General features: G+C 49.2%; 1 protein-coding gene across 1 annotated transcript in view; it reads right to left on the bottom strand.

The window, feature by feature from the left end:
* The window catches only part of DOCK5 (dedicator of cytokinesis 5), a 132,253-nt gene extending 123,509 nt beyond the window's left edge, over positions 1–8,744 (bottom strand). Inside the window, exon 1 of the mRNA XM_084615232.1 lies at positions 8,529–8,744. Within this exon, the coding sequence (XP_084471358.1) occupies positions 8,529–8,571 (43 nt within the window). The 5' untranslated portion in view covers positions 8,572–8,744. The remainder of the gene's footprint in view (positions 1–8,528) is intronic.
* Between the last annotated feature and the right edge of the window lie 8,175 nt (positions 8,745–16,919).

The following is a 16,919-nucleotide window of genomic DNA, read 5'->3' as shown; positions in this document are numbered from 1 at the left end:
TGCAGAAGTAAAGAAACAGATTGATAGAGCCAGAAGACTTCCCAGAAGTTACCTACTACAGGACAGGCCTAACAAAGAAAATAACAGAACGCCACTAGCCGTCACCTTCAGCCCCCAACTAAAACCCCTCCAACGCATTATTAAGGATCTACAACCTATCCTAAAGGATGACCCAACACTCTCACAAATCTTGGGAGACAGGCCAGTCCTTGCCTACAGACAGCCCCGCAACCTGAAGCAAATACTTACCAACAACCACATACCACACAACAGAACCACTAACCCAGGAACTTATCCTTGCAACAAAGCCCGTTGCCAATTGTGCCCACATATCTATTCAGGGGACACCATCACAGGGCCTAACAACATCAGCCACACTATCAGAGGCTCGTTCACCTGCACATCCACCAATGTGATATATGCCATCATGTGCCAGCAATGCCCCTCTGCCATGTACATTGGTCAAACTGGACAGTCTCTACGTAAAAGAATAAATGGACACAAATCAGATGTCAAGAATTATAACATTCATAAACCAGTCGGAGAACACTTCAATCTCTCTGGTCACGCAATCACAGACATGAAGGTCGCTATCTTAAAACAAAAAAACTTCAAATCCAGACTCCAGCGAGAAACTGCTGAATTGGAATTCATTTGCAAATTGGATACTATTAATTTAGGCTTAAATAGAGACTTGGAGTGGCTAAGTCATTATGCAGGGTAGCCTGTTTCCTCTTGTTTTTTCCTACCCCCTCCCCCCACCCCGATGTTCTGGTTTAACTTGGATTTAAACTTGAAGAGTGGTCAGTTTGGATGAGCTATTACCAGCAGGAGAGTGAGTTTGTGTGTGTATGGGGGTGGGGGGGGATGTGAGAAAACCTGGATTTGTGCAGGAAATAGCCCAACTTGATTGTCATGCACATTGTGTAAAGAGTTGTCACTTTGGATGGGCTATCACCAGCAGGAGAGTGAATTTGTGTGGGGGGGGTTGAGGGTGAGAAAACCTGGATTTGTGCTGGAAATGGCCCACCTGATGATCACTTTAGATAAGCTATTACCAGCAGGACAGTGGGGTGGGAGGAGGTATTGGTTCATATTCTCTCTGTATATATAAAGTCTGCTGCAGTTTCCACGATATGCATCTGATGAAGTGAGCTGTAGCTCACGAAAGCTTATGCTCTAATAAATTGGTTAGTCTCTAAGGTGCCACAAGTACTCCTTTTCTTTTTGCGAATACAGACTAACACGGCTGTTACTCTGAAACCTGTCAATGTCTACTGTCACTAAAGCATGATGGTCTGACTTCCCCATAATTTCCCATGATCGAAAAAGATTAAAATACATTTTTGTAAATGCTTCAAACCCACAATTCCGTGCAACTGTGGAAAATTTAAATCGATAAAAATCTTTAAAAATGCTTAAAAACTAACACGGATATTTTGTGTCAAATTTATAAAAAATTAAAATTCAAGTTCCATGGCCCTTCTGTTGTGATAACATGGTAAAGAAGCCTTAATGCAGGTTGTCTCTTCTGAGACCCACCAACTCATTTCACACAGACCACAAAAGCCCCGATCCTGCATATGCTTAACTTTAAGCATGCGAGTACTTTCAATAGAACTACTCACATGTGTAAAGTTAAGCACATGCAGAAATCTGTGCATGACTGGGGCCTTACCATCAGATAAATACAGTTACTAGTATTAGCTGGATTCACACTGGTGACCTTGAAGTGAAAAGCTACCTATCCGTTATGATGAGCCATATGCATAACAGCCCTATACCTTTCGAGCCGTCAGGTAAGAAGAAATGATAAAACATGACATTTATGTGGGACATTGTTCTCACTGGTGAAGTTATTCAGGCATGACTGCTGCAAAAATAACAGCAAAGGCAACAAATATGTCACGCTTTTTGGCATATGACAAAAACAACCCGTTTTACTGCAGATAAGAGCAAACTCATTTACAATCTCACTAGAGTTCACTTGATAATCAATTTTTTCTGATACTCCAGATTTGGGAGGATGGGGGGACGAGAGGGGGGGTGTTAAAGTTAAACAATTACAGTAATGCATCCTTACTGCAACTTGGTCCCAAGAGAAGAGTGCCAGGAAGGGGGTTATTAGTGCCTAATGTGATGGTGATTGTGTGATATGGAGACCCGTCCACACAAATCTCACCTGAGGACACCAGCTCATTCACTGAAATAATCAAATAGCTGTGGGGAATGGGAGAGGGGAAGCTTTGGCCAGGGGTACTAGCACAAATGCCAATTTTTACACTCACAATCTTTAGTGACAAAGTAGTCTCTGCAGAACAGAGCCGCTCCGCTCCCCCCCACCACACACACACACACACACACACACGTTAGAGCACTCTCACCTGCAAGACATTAACTGTAAATGGGTTTAACACACACTCACAGTAAACTGCATAATTCTAAATTTACAGATTTCAGCCCTTCATCCCTCTAAATATGACCCTGGTAAGATCTGAACATACTTTGGACCAGGGAGTCTAGGTAATGTACTTCAGACCTGGTGCCGAAATCGCTAAGCGATCACCTCGGGGTCACTGCAAGAAGTAAAAGAGGATTAATGAAAGAAAATATAGTGTGATGATTTAAAGGAAAACCTTTTTGCAACCCAAATGAAATACTGACATTGAAGGCTAAATGCAGACCTATGTGTACTGTCTCTTTAAACCAGAGCTTTGGAGCTGTGCTTCGGCTCCACTCCAGCTCCAGGCAAAAACCTACAGCTCCACTGCTCCGGAGCTGCTCCACGGGCTGCACTCCGAAGCCCTGCTTTAAACTCTTGAAGCAGTCAGCATAGTTCAGTCACTACAAGGAACAGTTCGTTTCGAAGCAGATAATGAGAGCCCGTAACAACAGTACTATTGACTTACCTATTGCAATATGGGAAGGACGCGTGCAACTCAAGCATCCCTTTAATTAGATTCCTGAGACAGCACTGAGGACATTAAAAGAAGGGCAGTTATCTCACGCGATTAACTCAAAAAAATTAATTGGGATTAAAAAATTAATCGCAGTTTTAATCACACTGTTAAACAGAATGGAGCCCTTGTTGGCTCCATGATATTTCTCTCTCCAGCAGAGAAAGGAATAATGCTATGGACTTCCTTTGTCACAAATTTATCATTTTAAAATCAATCAGATGATGAACGCATTACATTAAGAACTCCAGGCAGTCAATTGCAACTCCTTTCCATACAACTTCAAACCAACTAATCTAATTGCATATTTGCATAATACAGATACACTCATTAAAACACACTTTGCAAATGACACACTCTTCTGAGGAGAGCCCGAGTCCAAACCGAAGAGGTTATTCTGCCAAACCACTGGAGGAGACTGGTCACAAGAGTCCAGGAAACAAATCTTTGTGTACTGAAATTTGCACAAATCAAAGGATGGCACTGGATCACAACAGTTACTTTTTGGGGAACTCTTCACAATGCTGTTGAAATTTGCAGAGCCCCATTTGACATACACACACACGTCATTAGTGTAATTTCAAAAACACAGATTATTCTCTACCAGCCATAATGTTTCTATTCTATCCTCCAGAAAAAAAAAAAAAAAACCCAACCACACACAACTTTGATCCTTTCGCTTAGCCACCAGCTGGAACATGGCCCAGGCAAGTAGTGAATGAAAATTGTTACTGTCTAATAGCCTAAATGATATGAACTGGTGGTCTCAGCTCAGTTCCTCATCACAAACACCAGTAATTAGCACTAATAGGCACCCTTGTTGGAAGTCTTACCAAGGGTATTAAAGTATCCTCTCAATAAGAGGGGACGCCTTAAGACTGGGATCCTCAGGGAGAGCATATTGGTGGGAGAAAAAGTTAAATGCCCCTTCTGCCACCTCTTCCCTCTTGTGCCAGCCACAAGCACTAAAGAAAATCTCTTAAAGCTTTTATTATGAAAGGCCCAGCTTTTGCAAACACTTGGGCACGTACTTATCTTTACTAGTACAACACACACAGGGCGCCCGCTTCTTCCTTTCCCTGGGGGGTGCTCAACCCCCACTCAGCCCCAGGCCCCACCACACTCCACCCCTTCCCCCAAGGCCCCACCCCTGCCCCGCCTCTTCCTGCCCAATTCCACCCCCTCCCCCAAGCATGCCCAATCCCCACTCCTCCCCGTCCCCCCAGGATCCTCCTGCACGCCGCAGAACAGCTGATCACGGCGGGCGGGAGGTGCTGACAGGGAGGGGGAGGAGTTGATCAGCAGAGCCACCGGTCAGTGGGAGACACTGGGGGAGAAGGGGGGAGCTGGCTGCCAGTGGGTGCTAAGCACCCACTAATTTTTTCCAGCCCTGGAGCACCCACGAAGTCGGCGTCTATGACGACACATCGCATTAGTAAAATTAAACATGTTCTGTAAGTGCAGGATCGGGGCCTAGGTGGAAAGCACTTGACATGCACCTCTGTAATCCATTAGCCAGCCAGATATGAAAGTGAGAACTAGAACTACTCCATGCCAAGTATAAGCATCAAACATCGGCTCCTTAAAGAAAGCATGAATTAACCCTGTCAAATGTGCTAGTGAAATAGACGAAAAAGCCAGAACGCTATGGACTCCATGCCCAAGTAAGGGGGAAAATAAGAATCTCCCCCTTTATATACCTGTCTGGGAACAGAAATAAGCACACTGCACACCTGCTTTCTCCTCCTGTGTCAGGAGATGAGGGAAATGGGCAAAACCCAGGCTCCCCTCCACCTACACACAGGCCAGTGCAGCTCAGCCCTCTGGGAAAATATAGACCAGCAGCAAATTAGTAACCCCTGAAACATGAAAGAATTGTGTCTGTGTCACGCTACCTTCCAAGGCTGTTTCTGAAGAGGAGCTCTCGTACTACGCCTTGTGCAGGAGTGTGCCTAAACTCACAATCTAGTCCCAGCTGTTTGGGTGAGGATTATTTTGTTAACCTGGCATCATTATACCAGTTATCGTACATTCTGCAGGATGGCAGCACTCAAGCGACCCTGGTAATCCCCAGACACAATCTCCCGCACCACCCAGGAAATATACGGACGTACGAGAGAGCCCGAGTCATCGCCAGCACAGAAAGAAACAAAGTTCAGGGTGCGCAAATGTTACACGCCCTAAAAGTTACCACGGGAGAAGCTAGATAAGACGGTGCTGCGTTTAGTAACTTTGTTAAGCCATAAAACCATGCCGCGGCCCTGATCGTGCAGTGGGCCAGCCCCAGCACTCACGTGGAGCCCTTTCGAAGTCAGTGGGGACTTTTCGCAAGTGCACATGCCCTATCCTGTGCAAATCAGTGCAGGATCGGGGCCTTGATCCCTTTTAACAAGCGGGCAGAACTATGCCAAACAGCATCACAACAGCAGCCATGCTTTGCACTTTTCAACCATCCAATTTAAAACCTTCCCCCACAGCAACAAGTTTCCCAGGGGGGAAAGAAGATCTTGCTCAAACAAAGGCTGCAGGGTGGTTTGTGTCATTCATGGTTTCCTGCTGGCCGCTCTTTTGTTTTCTCAAGGGTATTTGCTTTACCGGCTCAAAAGTTGTGGCTTTCAATTGATCACGTTCTCCAAAAAAAAAAAAAAGGGGGGGGGGGGGAAGAGAACCTCACAAACCATTGCAGCAGGTGCTAAGCTTGTCCTAAGAGGTAGAAAACCAGTGAGCTGTAGCTCACGAAAGCTTATGCTCAAATAAATTGGTTCGTCTCTAAGGTGCCACAAGTCCTCCTGTTCTTTTTGCGAATACAGACTAACAGGGCTGCTACTCTGAAACCAGCATTGCACGATTATTTTTAAATGCCAGCAAACAGGCAGGGCAGATGGTAACAGACACCACCTCTGCTTTTGCAGCTCATCTCTTCACTCCCACTTCCCTATACCACTCTCCAAAGCTTCCTCTCCCCAGAACATTGCACAGCCATACTCTGTCCTCGGTACCCCATTCCCTTCCCTATATCCCATGGGGGCACGGAAGCTGGACACCGCAGCAGTCTCTCCCCCTTCCCCATCCTGAGATAGCCTTTGGAGACAGCCCTAGAGGCAGACTCAAGTCAACAATTACCCCCAAAACAGGGTCAGTCCGAAGGCAGCAGACACACTTGCATTATTGCAAAAACCAGAGCAGTACAGAACGGAACTGGACCCGGATCACGCTTGAAGTGAAATAAAGTCCCAGGGAATATCAGCAACTGAAACCTCCAGGCAAAGACAAAGTGGGGTAGGAATTAAAGAGGACTGAGAAGGTAATCCAAATGCAGTCAAAAGAATTCAAAGGGGGAATTTATAGGGGGTGGATGGGATGAAATCAAAAGGCCCTGAAGGGGGTGAGAGAAGGAATTTGGGCTGGGGGTTGCAGTGGGGGGTCAGGGAGTGTTAGGGTTGGAAGGGGACTGCAATGGCGCAGAGGGGGAGTGTTTGGGTGGGGGGGGTGCAGTGGTGCAGAGAAGGAATGTTTGGGTGGGGCGGGGTACAGTAGGGCAGGGGCAATACAGTGAGGACAGAGCACTGGGAAGTGGGGGAGCCCCAGGGGGCAGTGCAGGAGGGGTGCGGTGGAGCAGGGGGTGCGGTGAGGCGGAGCGGGAGTGTTTGAGTGGGGGGTGCAGTGGGGCGGGGGCAGAGGGGGAGTGTTTCGGGGGGGAGTTCAGGGGGACAGTGGGGCGGAGGCGGATGTTTGGGTGGGGAGTTCAGTGGGGCAGGGGGTGCGGTGGGGCCTGTGGGAGTGTTTGGGGGTGCAGTGGGGCAGAGGAGGAGCGTTTGGGGGGTTCATGGGGGCGGTGGCATGGAGGGACAGAGGAGGAGTGTTTGGGTGGGGGATTCAGGGGGTCAGTGGGGCGGAGGGGGAGTATTTGGGTGGGGATGCAGTGGGACAGGGGGAAGTGTTTAGGTGGGGGGCTCAGGGGGGCAGTGGAGAGAGGAGGAGTGTTTGGGTGGGGGGTGTAGTGGGGCGGAGGGGAGTGTTTGGGGTGCAGGGGGGAGTGTTTGGCTGGGGGGTGCAGTGGGGCAGAGGGGGAATGTTTGGGAAGGTTCGGGGGGCAGTGGGGCGGGAGAGTGTTTGGGGGGTGCAGGGGGTGCAGTGGGGCAGAGGGGAACTGTTTGGGTGGTGGGTTCTGGGGGGCAGTGGGGCGGGGGAGTGCTTGGGTGGTGGATTCTGGGGGGCAGTGGGACGGAGGAGTGTTTGGGGGTGCAGGGGGTGCAGTGGGGCAGAGGGGAACTGTTTGGGTGGAGGGTGCAGTGGGGCAGGGGTTGCGGTGGGGGAGTGTTTGGGTGGGGGGTTCAGGGGGGCAGTGGGGCGGGGGGAGTGTTTGGGGGGTGCTGTGGGGCACGGTGGGGCGGGGGGAGTGTTTGGGGGGTGCTGTGGGGCACGGTGGGGCGGGGGGAGTGTTTGGGTGGGGAGTTCTAGGGGGGCAGTGGGGCGGGGGGAGTGTTTGGGGGGTGCTGTGGGGCACGGTGGGGCGGGGGGAGTGTTTGGGTGGGGAGTTCTAGGGGGGCAGTGGGGCAGGGGGAGTGTTTGGGGGTGCAGTGGGGCAGAGGGGGAGTGTTTGGGGGTGCAGGGGGTGTGGTGGGAGCAGTGTTTGGATGGGAGGGAATGTTTGGGAAGTTCAGGGGCAGTGGGTAGAGTTTGGGCAGGGGGTGCAGGGGGTGCGGTGGGGCAGAGGGGGATTGTTTGGGAGGGAGGGTTTGGGGGGCGGTGGGGCGGGGGCAGTGTTTGGGTGGGGGGGTTTGGGGGGCAGTAGAACTGTTTGGGAGGTTCAGGGGCAGCGGGAGTGTTTGTGGGGTGCAGGGGGTGCAGTGGGGCGGTGGGGGCAGTGTTTGGGTGGGGGTGTAGGGGGTGCGGTGGGGCAGAGGGGGCAGTGTTTGGGAGGAAGGTTCAGGGAGCGGGGGGAGTGTTTGGGGGTGCAGTGGGGCGGGGGGAGTGTTTGGGTGGGGGGCTTTGGGAGGCAGTGGGGTAGTGTTTGGGAGGTTCAGGGGGTGGTGGGGCAAGGGGAGTGTTTGGGTGGGGGGTTTGGGGGGGCAGTGGGGCGGAGGGGGGTGTTTGGGAGGTTCAGGGGGCGGGGGGAGTGTTTGGGTGGGGGGTTTTGGGGGGCAGTGGGGTAGTGTTTGGGAGGTTCAGGGGGTGGTGGGGCGAGGGGAGTGTTTGGGAGAGGGGGTTTGGGGGGGCAGTGGGGCGGAGGGGGGTGTTTGGGAGGTTCAGGGGGCGGGGGGAGTGTTTGGGTGGGGGGGTTTGGGGGGGCAGTGGGGCGGGGGGAGTGTTTGGGTGGGGGGGTTTGGGGGCAGTCGGGCGGAGGGGGGTGTTTGGGAGGTTCAGGGGGCGGGGGAGTGTTTGGGAGAGGGGGTTTGGGGGGCAGTGGGGCGGGGGGAGTGTTTGGGAGGTTCAGGGGGCGGGGGGAGTGTTTGGGTGGGGGGTTTGGGGGGCAGTGGGGCGGGGGGAGTGTTTGGGAGAGGGGGGCAGGGGGGTTCAGAGGGGCGGAGGGGGGCACAGGAGGACGCCCCCGCCCCGGCGCGCACTCACCGGCCCCGTACTTCTCCCGCTTGGTGGGGACCCAGCGGGCCATGCTGGCGGGCGGGCGCTCCCCGGGCGGCGGCTCTCGGCTCAGCGCGGCAGCGGCCGCTCCTCGGCCCCCGGCCCCCGGCGCTGCTGTCTCGGGCTGGGCGCCCCGGGCTGCTCCGCCATGTTAGGGGCCCCGCTCCGCTCCCGCCGCTCGGCAGCGAACTTCCCTTCCCGGCAGCCGGGCGCCTCCCCCGGCCCCGGCCCCGGCCCCGGCCCCTCTCCCCGCCCCGGGAGCGATCACCTGCTCCGCGCCCTCCCTCCGCCGGGACTCGGGTCGCCCCGGGGCCGCCCCGGGCTCGGATCTAGCCCCCGCCCCAGCCTGGGCTCGGATCTAGCCCCCCGCTTCCCCCGAGCTCGGAGCTTGCACCCCGACCCCTACCTAGCTTTGGCTCCCCTTTCTCTGAGCACTACCCAGCCAGCCAGCCCAAGCTCGAATCTAGCACCCTCTGACCCCGGGCTCGGACCTCCACCTCTCTCCCACTCAGATCTACGGCCCCCGCCCCGACTTGGGCAACTTTCCGGCAAGGCGCAGATTTGTTTCTGACAAGCTCTGTTAACCCTGTGCTGACCGCAGCCTGGATCTATTCCAGATGCTGCTGCTGCTTCTGAAGCGTTTCCCCCTCCTTAGCCGTTTGCACGATGCTGATCTGCAGTTGGAAAACGCGAGCCAAGCCACAGACCGGAGAAGAGGATTTTGAAAAAAAGCAGAGGCCAGTGGGGAAAGATCCCCTCACCGCTCCCTCCTTTTACCCCACTCCGAGAAACAAAAGTCCATGGGGGGGGGGGGTGGAGGGGGGACGTTTCCAAGATTTAGCAGCGTTATTTAGTTTGTATTTTGTTTAAATTAAATTAAAAGTCCCTTCAGTGTAACAGATATACATAAAGCATTGCAATAAAACGACTACCAGCAGTGGGAAAACAATTGCAAGAGCACGTTTTTTCAGGAATACAACACAACTAGAATTATAGGCTCCCATCGAAGTGCATGGCAAAACTCCTGTTGACTTCAGCCAGGACAGGCTTGGGACCTTCCGTGAACCATTTTAAAATGCTCAACACATAATTTATTTTTACATTACCAGTAGGCCCTACTCCTGCAAACAGATCTGTGCTGGTTTGAAGCTTACGCCCCAAACCTGGTTATCTGCTTCTGATGAAAAAGGTACCCCATTTATTTGTCGTGTGGAAAATCGTAGGGGAGGAAGGTGGAGGGTTTCAGAGGGACCCAAGAATTCTCTTAAATAACATACATGTGGATAATGGGGGGCGATGGCGCAACCACACACATGGACAGTGGCTAGTGCAGACGTACCTTTATGGTGCATTTACACTTGGAGCTGGGGGTATGATTCCCAGCTCAAGGCGATATGCTGGCACTAATTCCCATCCCACTAGCGCTGAGCAGCAGGATAGGCTAGCTCAGGGGTTCTCAAACTGGGGGTTGGGACCCCTCAGGCGGCTGTGAGGTTATTACGCGGGGGGTCGTGAGCGGTCAGCCTCCACCCCAAACCCCGTTTTGCCTCCAGTGTTTATAATGGTGTTAAATATATTAAAACATGTTTTTAATTTATAAGGGGGGGGTCGCACTCAGAGGCTTGCTAGGTGAAAGGGGTCACCAGTAAAAAAAGAGTTTGAGAACCACTGCTCTGAATATGTGCCTTTGGTCTTGCATGGGTATGTAGGCCCATAGCTAGCCACTCCCACTGCTCCTCAGGCTATGCCTTGCCCAGTGGGGTCCTGACCTCAAATGGGACCTGTAGGTCCTACTGTAATAAATAATATCTTGCTTCTCCCAAGACATGGTTTATTCACTGCTTGACAGAAGCTCAGTTTCAGGGATAAAGAACCATTTTTACGATTACAGTCCTTGCTAACAGTGTATGCTGCACTGTATCTTTAAATAAACCTGGTCCACTGTGTCAAAAATATGTAGCTCAAGGGTTTCTTACATGCACAGTAAGTTAGTCATCCTGTGGTGGAGATGTGTTGCAAGGTTACACCCAGTTTCTTTTAGAAAACCCAAGCCCTTCACTAAAAAAAGATGTCTTACATTTGTTTCCAAAAGGTGCTCATGATATTTTTGTGATGGCTATACCTTTATTCTGACAAACACATCTAAAGCAACGAGCACCAGGGGCAGCATAGTTTGACACTTAAAGTGGCAACTGGTTGTGGGAACTCCTACCCGTGGCTCGGAGATGGAGCGTGTTTAATGGCTGGCACAAGAGATTTACCAAGGGTTTACATTACAGGAAAAAAAGAGATGCAAGTCAGAACTAGTTAAATAATTTATTCTTTATATAAACACCAACTCAGCTTTGTGCTTGATATGTGGCATATGTAAGAAGACCCTAAAAGCATATAGTTCCTGGCCCTAAATGGTTCACAGGACCAGATCCTCACAGCTATTTAGCCTTCTGAGGCCTCCCAACACCGGACAGGAAATGCACAGCACCTTGCAAGATCATGTCCATTACCATAGGATGTGAGCATCCTACGAAATTATGAGAATAGGTGAAGAAAAGATCTCAAGTGTGTAGATCACCTTTCCTTCTCCTACTGTACATAACTCATCTGAGCAGGTAGAAGGATTTTGCAAATCCTTGAACTCCATAAGATTCACCCATCCCACCTTAAGAAGCTTCATTTTGTAAAATGCTTTGAGATCCTTTGCCCATGCATGCGGTCAGATGCTCAGCCGTGCTAGGTTTGGACTTGGAGCAGCTGATAAGAGTGGGATAAGGGATGATAATAATAATGGTAACTCCCGATCTTTCTGCTCTGCTCTCGGACTGTCTGGTATCCAAAATGTCCCCTGGTGTAATTTAGAGCAGCCTTCCCCAGCCCCTGACATCCCCCCTTCGGAGAAAGAGCAATTGTACATTGCTCCTGGAGGCCAGCCTTACTCTTGCTTTCCTGTGCCGGACCAAGAATCTGGCCAAAAATGCTTGCAGTAGCAGACAACCTTGATCAGTGCTTCAGGCTAGCCATTCTTCTCGCTGATGCAGTGTGTTACATTTGAGCAAATATTCAGCTCAGTTTCAATGCCTCTCCCTAGGATATCCTTAGATAGTGGATAATGTCTGTTTCTTTGTGAGTAAGGCAGCCCTGTTTCTTATCACATGGACTGCACTTTTATCTTTGAAGTGACTTTCTGTACTGTCAGAGAACAGAAGAGGGAAAGAGAAATATCTTGGAGACAACAAGGGCTCCATTTTGAAAAGCGCTCAGTTCCCACAGTGAGGCTCAGCTTATCAAAAAAGGCACCAAATCAAGTGTCCAGTTTTTCAATATAGCTCAGCATGCTGGCTATCTGCCTGGGTGCTGCGGAGCTCTTTTGAAAGTCTGGCCCCTTACTTAGGTGCCTAAGTTGGAGCTGATCTTTTTTTTTTAAAAATGACCCTCAAAGTGTAGTTTGTTCAACCCTCTACTGCTACGTAGGGTCACAGGTGTCGGGTAACTTGGCTGTGTGCTGGTGTCATGAACATTAGAATGGTGACAACTTTTTTCAAGGTGTTTAAGATTCTGCCCCTGTGTTCCAAGGGGGGCAAGGAAAATTTTTGTCAGCAAGTGGAAACCAAAAGGTCCTCAAAGAATCAATCCTGAAGCACCTGCATGAGAGGAAAGTGATCAGGAACAGCCAGCATGGATTCACCAAGGGAAGGTCATGCCTGACTAATCTAATCGCCTTTTACGATGAGATTACTGGTTCTGTGGATGAAGGGAAAGCAGTGGATGTATTGTTTCTTGACTTTAGCAAAGCTTTTGACACGGTCTCCCATAGTATTCTTGTCAGCAAGTTAAGGAAGTATGGGCTGGATGAATGCACTATAAGGTGGGTAGAAAGCTGGCTAGATTGTCGGGCTCAACGGGTAGTGATCAATGGCTCCATGTCTAGTTGGCAGCCGGTATCAAGTGGAGTGCCCCAAGGGTCGGTCCTGGGGCCGGTTTTATTCAATAGCTTCATAAATGATCTGGAGGATGGTGTGGATTACACTCTCAGCAAATTTGCGGATGATACTAAACTGGGAGGAGTGGTAGATACGCTGGAGGGGAGGGATAGGATACAGAAGGACCTAGACCAATTGGAAGATTGGGCCAAAAGGAATCTGATGAGGTTCAATAAGGATAAGTGCAGGGTCCTGCACTTAGGACGGAAGAACCCAATGCACAGCTACAGACTAGGGACCGAATGGCTAGGCAGCAGTTCTGCGGAAAAGGACCTAGGGGTGACAGTGGACGAGAAGCTGGATATGAGTCAGCAGTGTGCCCTTGTTGCCAAGAAGGCCAATGGCATTTTGGGATGTATAAGTAGGGGCATAGCGAGCAGATCGAGGGACGTGATCGTTCCCCTCTATTCGACATTGGTGAGGCCTCATCTGGAGTACTGTGTCCAGTTTTGGGCCCCACACTTCAAGAAGGATGTGGATAAATTGGAGAGAGTCCAGCGAAGGGCAACAAAAATGATTAGGGGACTGGAACACATGAGTTATGAGGAGAGGCTGAGGGAGCTGGGATTGTTTAGCCTGCAGAAGAGAAGAATGAGGGGGGATTTGATAGCTGCTTTCAACTACCTGAAAGGGGGTTCCAAAGAGGATGGCTCTAGACTGTTCTCAATGGTAGCAGATGACAGGACAAGGAGTAATGGTCTCAAGTTGCAGTGGGGGAGGTTTAGATTGGATATTAGGAAAAACTTTCACTAAGAGGGTGGTGAAACACTGGAATGCGTTACCTAGGGAGGTGGTAGAATCTCCTTCCTTAGAGGTTTTTAAGGTCAGGCTTGACAAAGCCCTGGCTGGGATGATTTAACTGGGAATTGGTCCTGCTTTGAGCAGGGGGTTGGACTAGATGACCTTCTGGGGTCCCTTCCAACCCTGATATTCTATGATTCTATGAAAAGCAAAACATAACCGATGAACAAACAGTAACTAGTGTTGATGTTTTTATTACTGAAATAGGAAACATTGGTGAATTTTTCATTAAATGTAAGGATTCATCAGCCTCACTGCTGTACACAGTGAACAGTCTCAGATGTATCTCCTTCCTTTCAGTGTGGGGTTTTTTTGCTTAGAAAAGTGACTTTGTTCAAGTAACACCTCCTTTGCGCATTTGCTCCCTGTGGGTCTCTAAAAAAAATTGAGCAGATATGACTAAAGTTTTGTCACTGCTTAACCAAGATAGCTATGGAAGAGAGATCTGGAGTCTATTCTCTCACCAGAACTGTAGGTTAAATTCTGATTGAAGTCACACCAGAGATGAATTTGGCCCACCTACACTAATTTAGCAATGTAGAAGGATGGTCTGGTGACAGACACTGGATTGGGACTAAGGAGATTTAGATTTAGCTCCTGGCTCCCAGTGTGACCTTGGCCCAAAGCACTTTAGAGTTTGATTTTAAGGAGGTGTTGATCCTTTGCAACTCACTCCCCTTAACCTCAGCTAGCCCCTAATCTCTCTGGGTCTCAGTTCCCCACCTGTAAAACTGGGGATTAATAGTCTCTCTCTGTCTCACAGGGGTATTGTGAACATATATTCATTAATGGTTCTGAGCTACTCAGGCCCAGATCCTCAAAGGAATTTAGGTTCCTAACTTCCTTTGATTACGTGCTTTATAATCTTTTAATTTCTATTGGAAAGAGCAACACATTTGATTTCAATCCAAGGTAAGCCCAGAGCCTCAAAGATATTGAAGCTCCTCAGTTACTACTGTGATGGGGCCACATACGTATCTAGAATGACAATAGAATTTACATCACCTCTGAATATGGCCCAATGGTCCCCAAGAAAGACACGTACCTAGTTTAATACGAAGCACCCTTTCCGGACAGATTTTCAAAGTTTCCGTGCAACTTGAATTCTTCTTGTTTTTTTGTTTTTTTTGGCTGATGGGGAATTTTATAATCTTTGTCTTCCAGGAACAAGAAGATTCTCTCTGCAGGAGCAAAACTGTTCTCTTCCTGTGGATTACTGAGCTAAAAGGCAGATAGTAAATGTGGGCAGTAGGTCAGATCTCCATTACCTGGAAGTTTGATTGCAGGGCTGGAACTCATTGCCTGCAAGATAACCCAGCTGCGAAGGAGACAGGGGTTCTTCTCCCAGCTCAGTCATTGACTTGCTTTGTGACTATGGACAACTCACGTCCCCTCATGGGCCTGGGGACGATACCTACTTGTATAGAGTGTGTTGAGACCTAACAACTGTTATTATGGTCTGATTTTTTTAAATATAAGTAATAAAAAGTCAACGTTGAATTTGGTGCGGATTTACTTCCCGGGCAATTACACTGTAGTCAGTGTGCAAATCCAAGTTGGTGAAGAAGGTGGCCAACTATTTCTGTTGCCTTTTTCACACACGCTGGAAATGTACGTGCTTTATCATCTTTTAATTTCTATTTGAAAGAGCAGCACATTTCTAAGCATTTTGAACCGTTAAAGCCAACCGCTCTGAACCTATAATTTTACAATATGCCAGTCCCTGGAAAGAACTCTCTGTACAATACCTTGGAAGGCCTCTATAGCACTATCTCCCTTGAGCTAATCCACGATTGTAGTTTAACCAAAAGGCTGAAGGAGTGTGATTCTAGTGCCCCACTCTGTTAGAATTAAGAACTACAAATGCTAAAGAATAAATATCTTCGTTTGCTGTTTGCAGTGTTGTTGCAGCCCTGTTGGTCTCCCAGGGTATTAGAGACATGAAGGAGAGTGCCGTGTAGCTCAAAAGCTTGCCTCTTTCACGGACAGAAGTTGGTCCAATAAAAGATATTACCTCACCTAGCTTGTCTTGCTAAGGAATAAACACAACTGCAGTCTTCCATTGATCAATGCTAACCTGACAGCAAGATACCAATACTTTGTACAGAATATTCCTTATATTTCACTATTTACCTCCTCCTAGGGTGACCAGATAACACGTGTGAAGAAACAGGACTTTCGGGGGAGGGGAGAGGGAGTATAGTTGCCCATATAACAAAAAGCCCCTTACAGCCTGTACTTTAAGTGCACAATTGGCAGTATCATGGCTTCTTTAAAGGAGCACTGGCTGGTAGCAGCTCTCCTCCCAAAAAGCTGTCATGATAGGTAACGATGGTTTGTACTTGGTAGTTCCCTCTGGCCCCATAGCCCCTGTATCCTCATAACCTTTGCTATGGCAAGGGGTGTTAGAGGAGTTGCTACGCTAGCCCTAAGCATCCTGGGGATTCCTCTGTGCCAAGGAAATACTCAGGCAGCTGGTGAAGATGGTTTTTAGCCTGAATTTTATTGGCAAAGTGGTACAAAGCAGGCAGAAAAGCGGCCAGGATCTAGCCCACAAGATCTTTCCTCTGAGGATTTCAAAGCTCTTCCCAAACATTGAAGATGAGTTCATATTATACAGACAGGTAAACTGGGCCACAGAGAGGTTAACTGTGATCAGGAGGCTAGCAGAACAGAGCTGGACATTGTCAATCTAAATGGATTCTCCTGTCTCTCCTCTTTTCCATCTGCCCTCCTTGGTTTTTGGAGATTTGACCAGAGGTTTATGGAAGCCTTATCAGCAGCTCCAACAATATCCACAGGTTTGACATCATTGTGCAAGACCCAGTCGCTATGATGGTAAAGGATCAGAAACAAGAGAGAACAAGGATGGTTTTTATGGCTAACGCATGGGACTGGGACTCGAGAGACCTGGGTTTAGTTCCTCAATCTGCCACAAGCTTCTTGTGTGACCTTGAGAGAGACACTTGGCCACTCAGTTCCTCATCCTTAAAATGGGTATAAAAAATGCTTCCTTTGTCTGCCTTGTGGATTTAGGTTGTAAACTCTTCGGGTCAGGGGTGGTCTCTTGTTCTGTGCTAGCACCTAGGACAGTAAGGCTCAGATCCAACTCTAGTTTACAGGTTGGGAGCACTGTATGTCTCACTGTAAACGCAGAGCATAAAGAGCACTCTGTGTGGCAGAGCTTGGCTGTCCTTTCATTGGAGGGGGTAATGGTGAAAAGAACAAAGTGGTCAGCAGATGCTAGGAATTAATATGATACCAGCTAAATTAGAAAGCTAACGTCTCAGCGTCCAGACAATTAAAGCCTGAAAAGGAATCTTACCAGGAAAGCGATGAAGCTCTCACGCTTGAGTCATATAACGTTGGCACAGCTCTAAGGAACATACCGCAGGGAACAAACTGCACTGGCATGGTAGGGAATGGTCTAGATGATCTAACGGCTCTTTTCAATCTCTGGTTGCTTTGATTCTAGCATATGGAATCCACTCATTAAAGCTACCAGCTGAACCTGCCTTAATTTTAATACACGGGCTGCCATTTTGGATGTTCACAGGTCTTCAATGGGGAAGGCCAGGAGCTGACTTAGGTCTGACAATGT

Source organism: Lepidochelys olivacea (assembly GCF_965140295.1).
Source record: "Lepidochelys olivacea isolate rLepOli2 genome assembly, chromosome: 26".
Classification (NCBI taxonomy): Eukaryota; Metazoa; Chordata; order Testudines; family Cheloniidae; genus Lepidochelys; species Lepidochelys olivacea.
The sequence above is the reverse complement of the archived record's forward strand: the minus strand, read 5'-3'. Positions and strand labels throughout refer to the sequence as shown.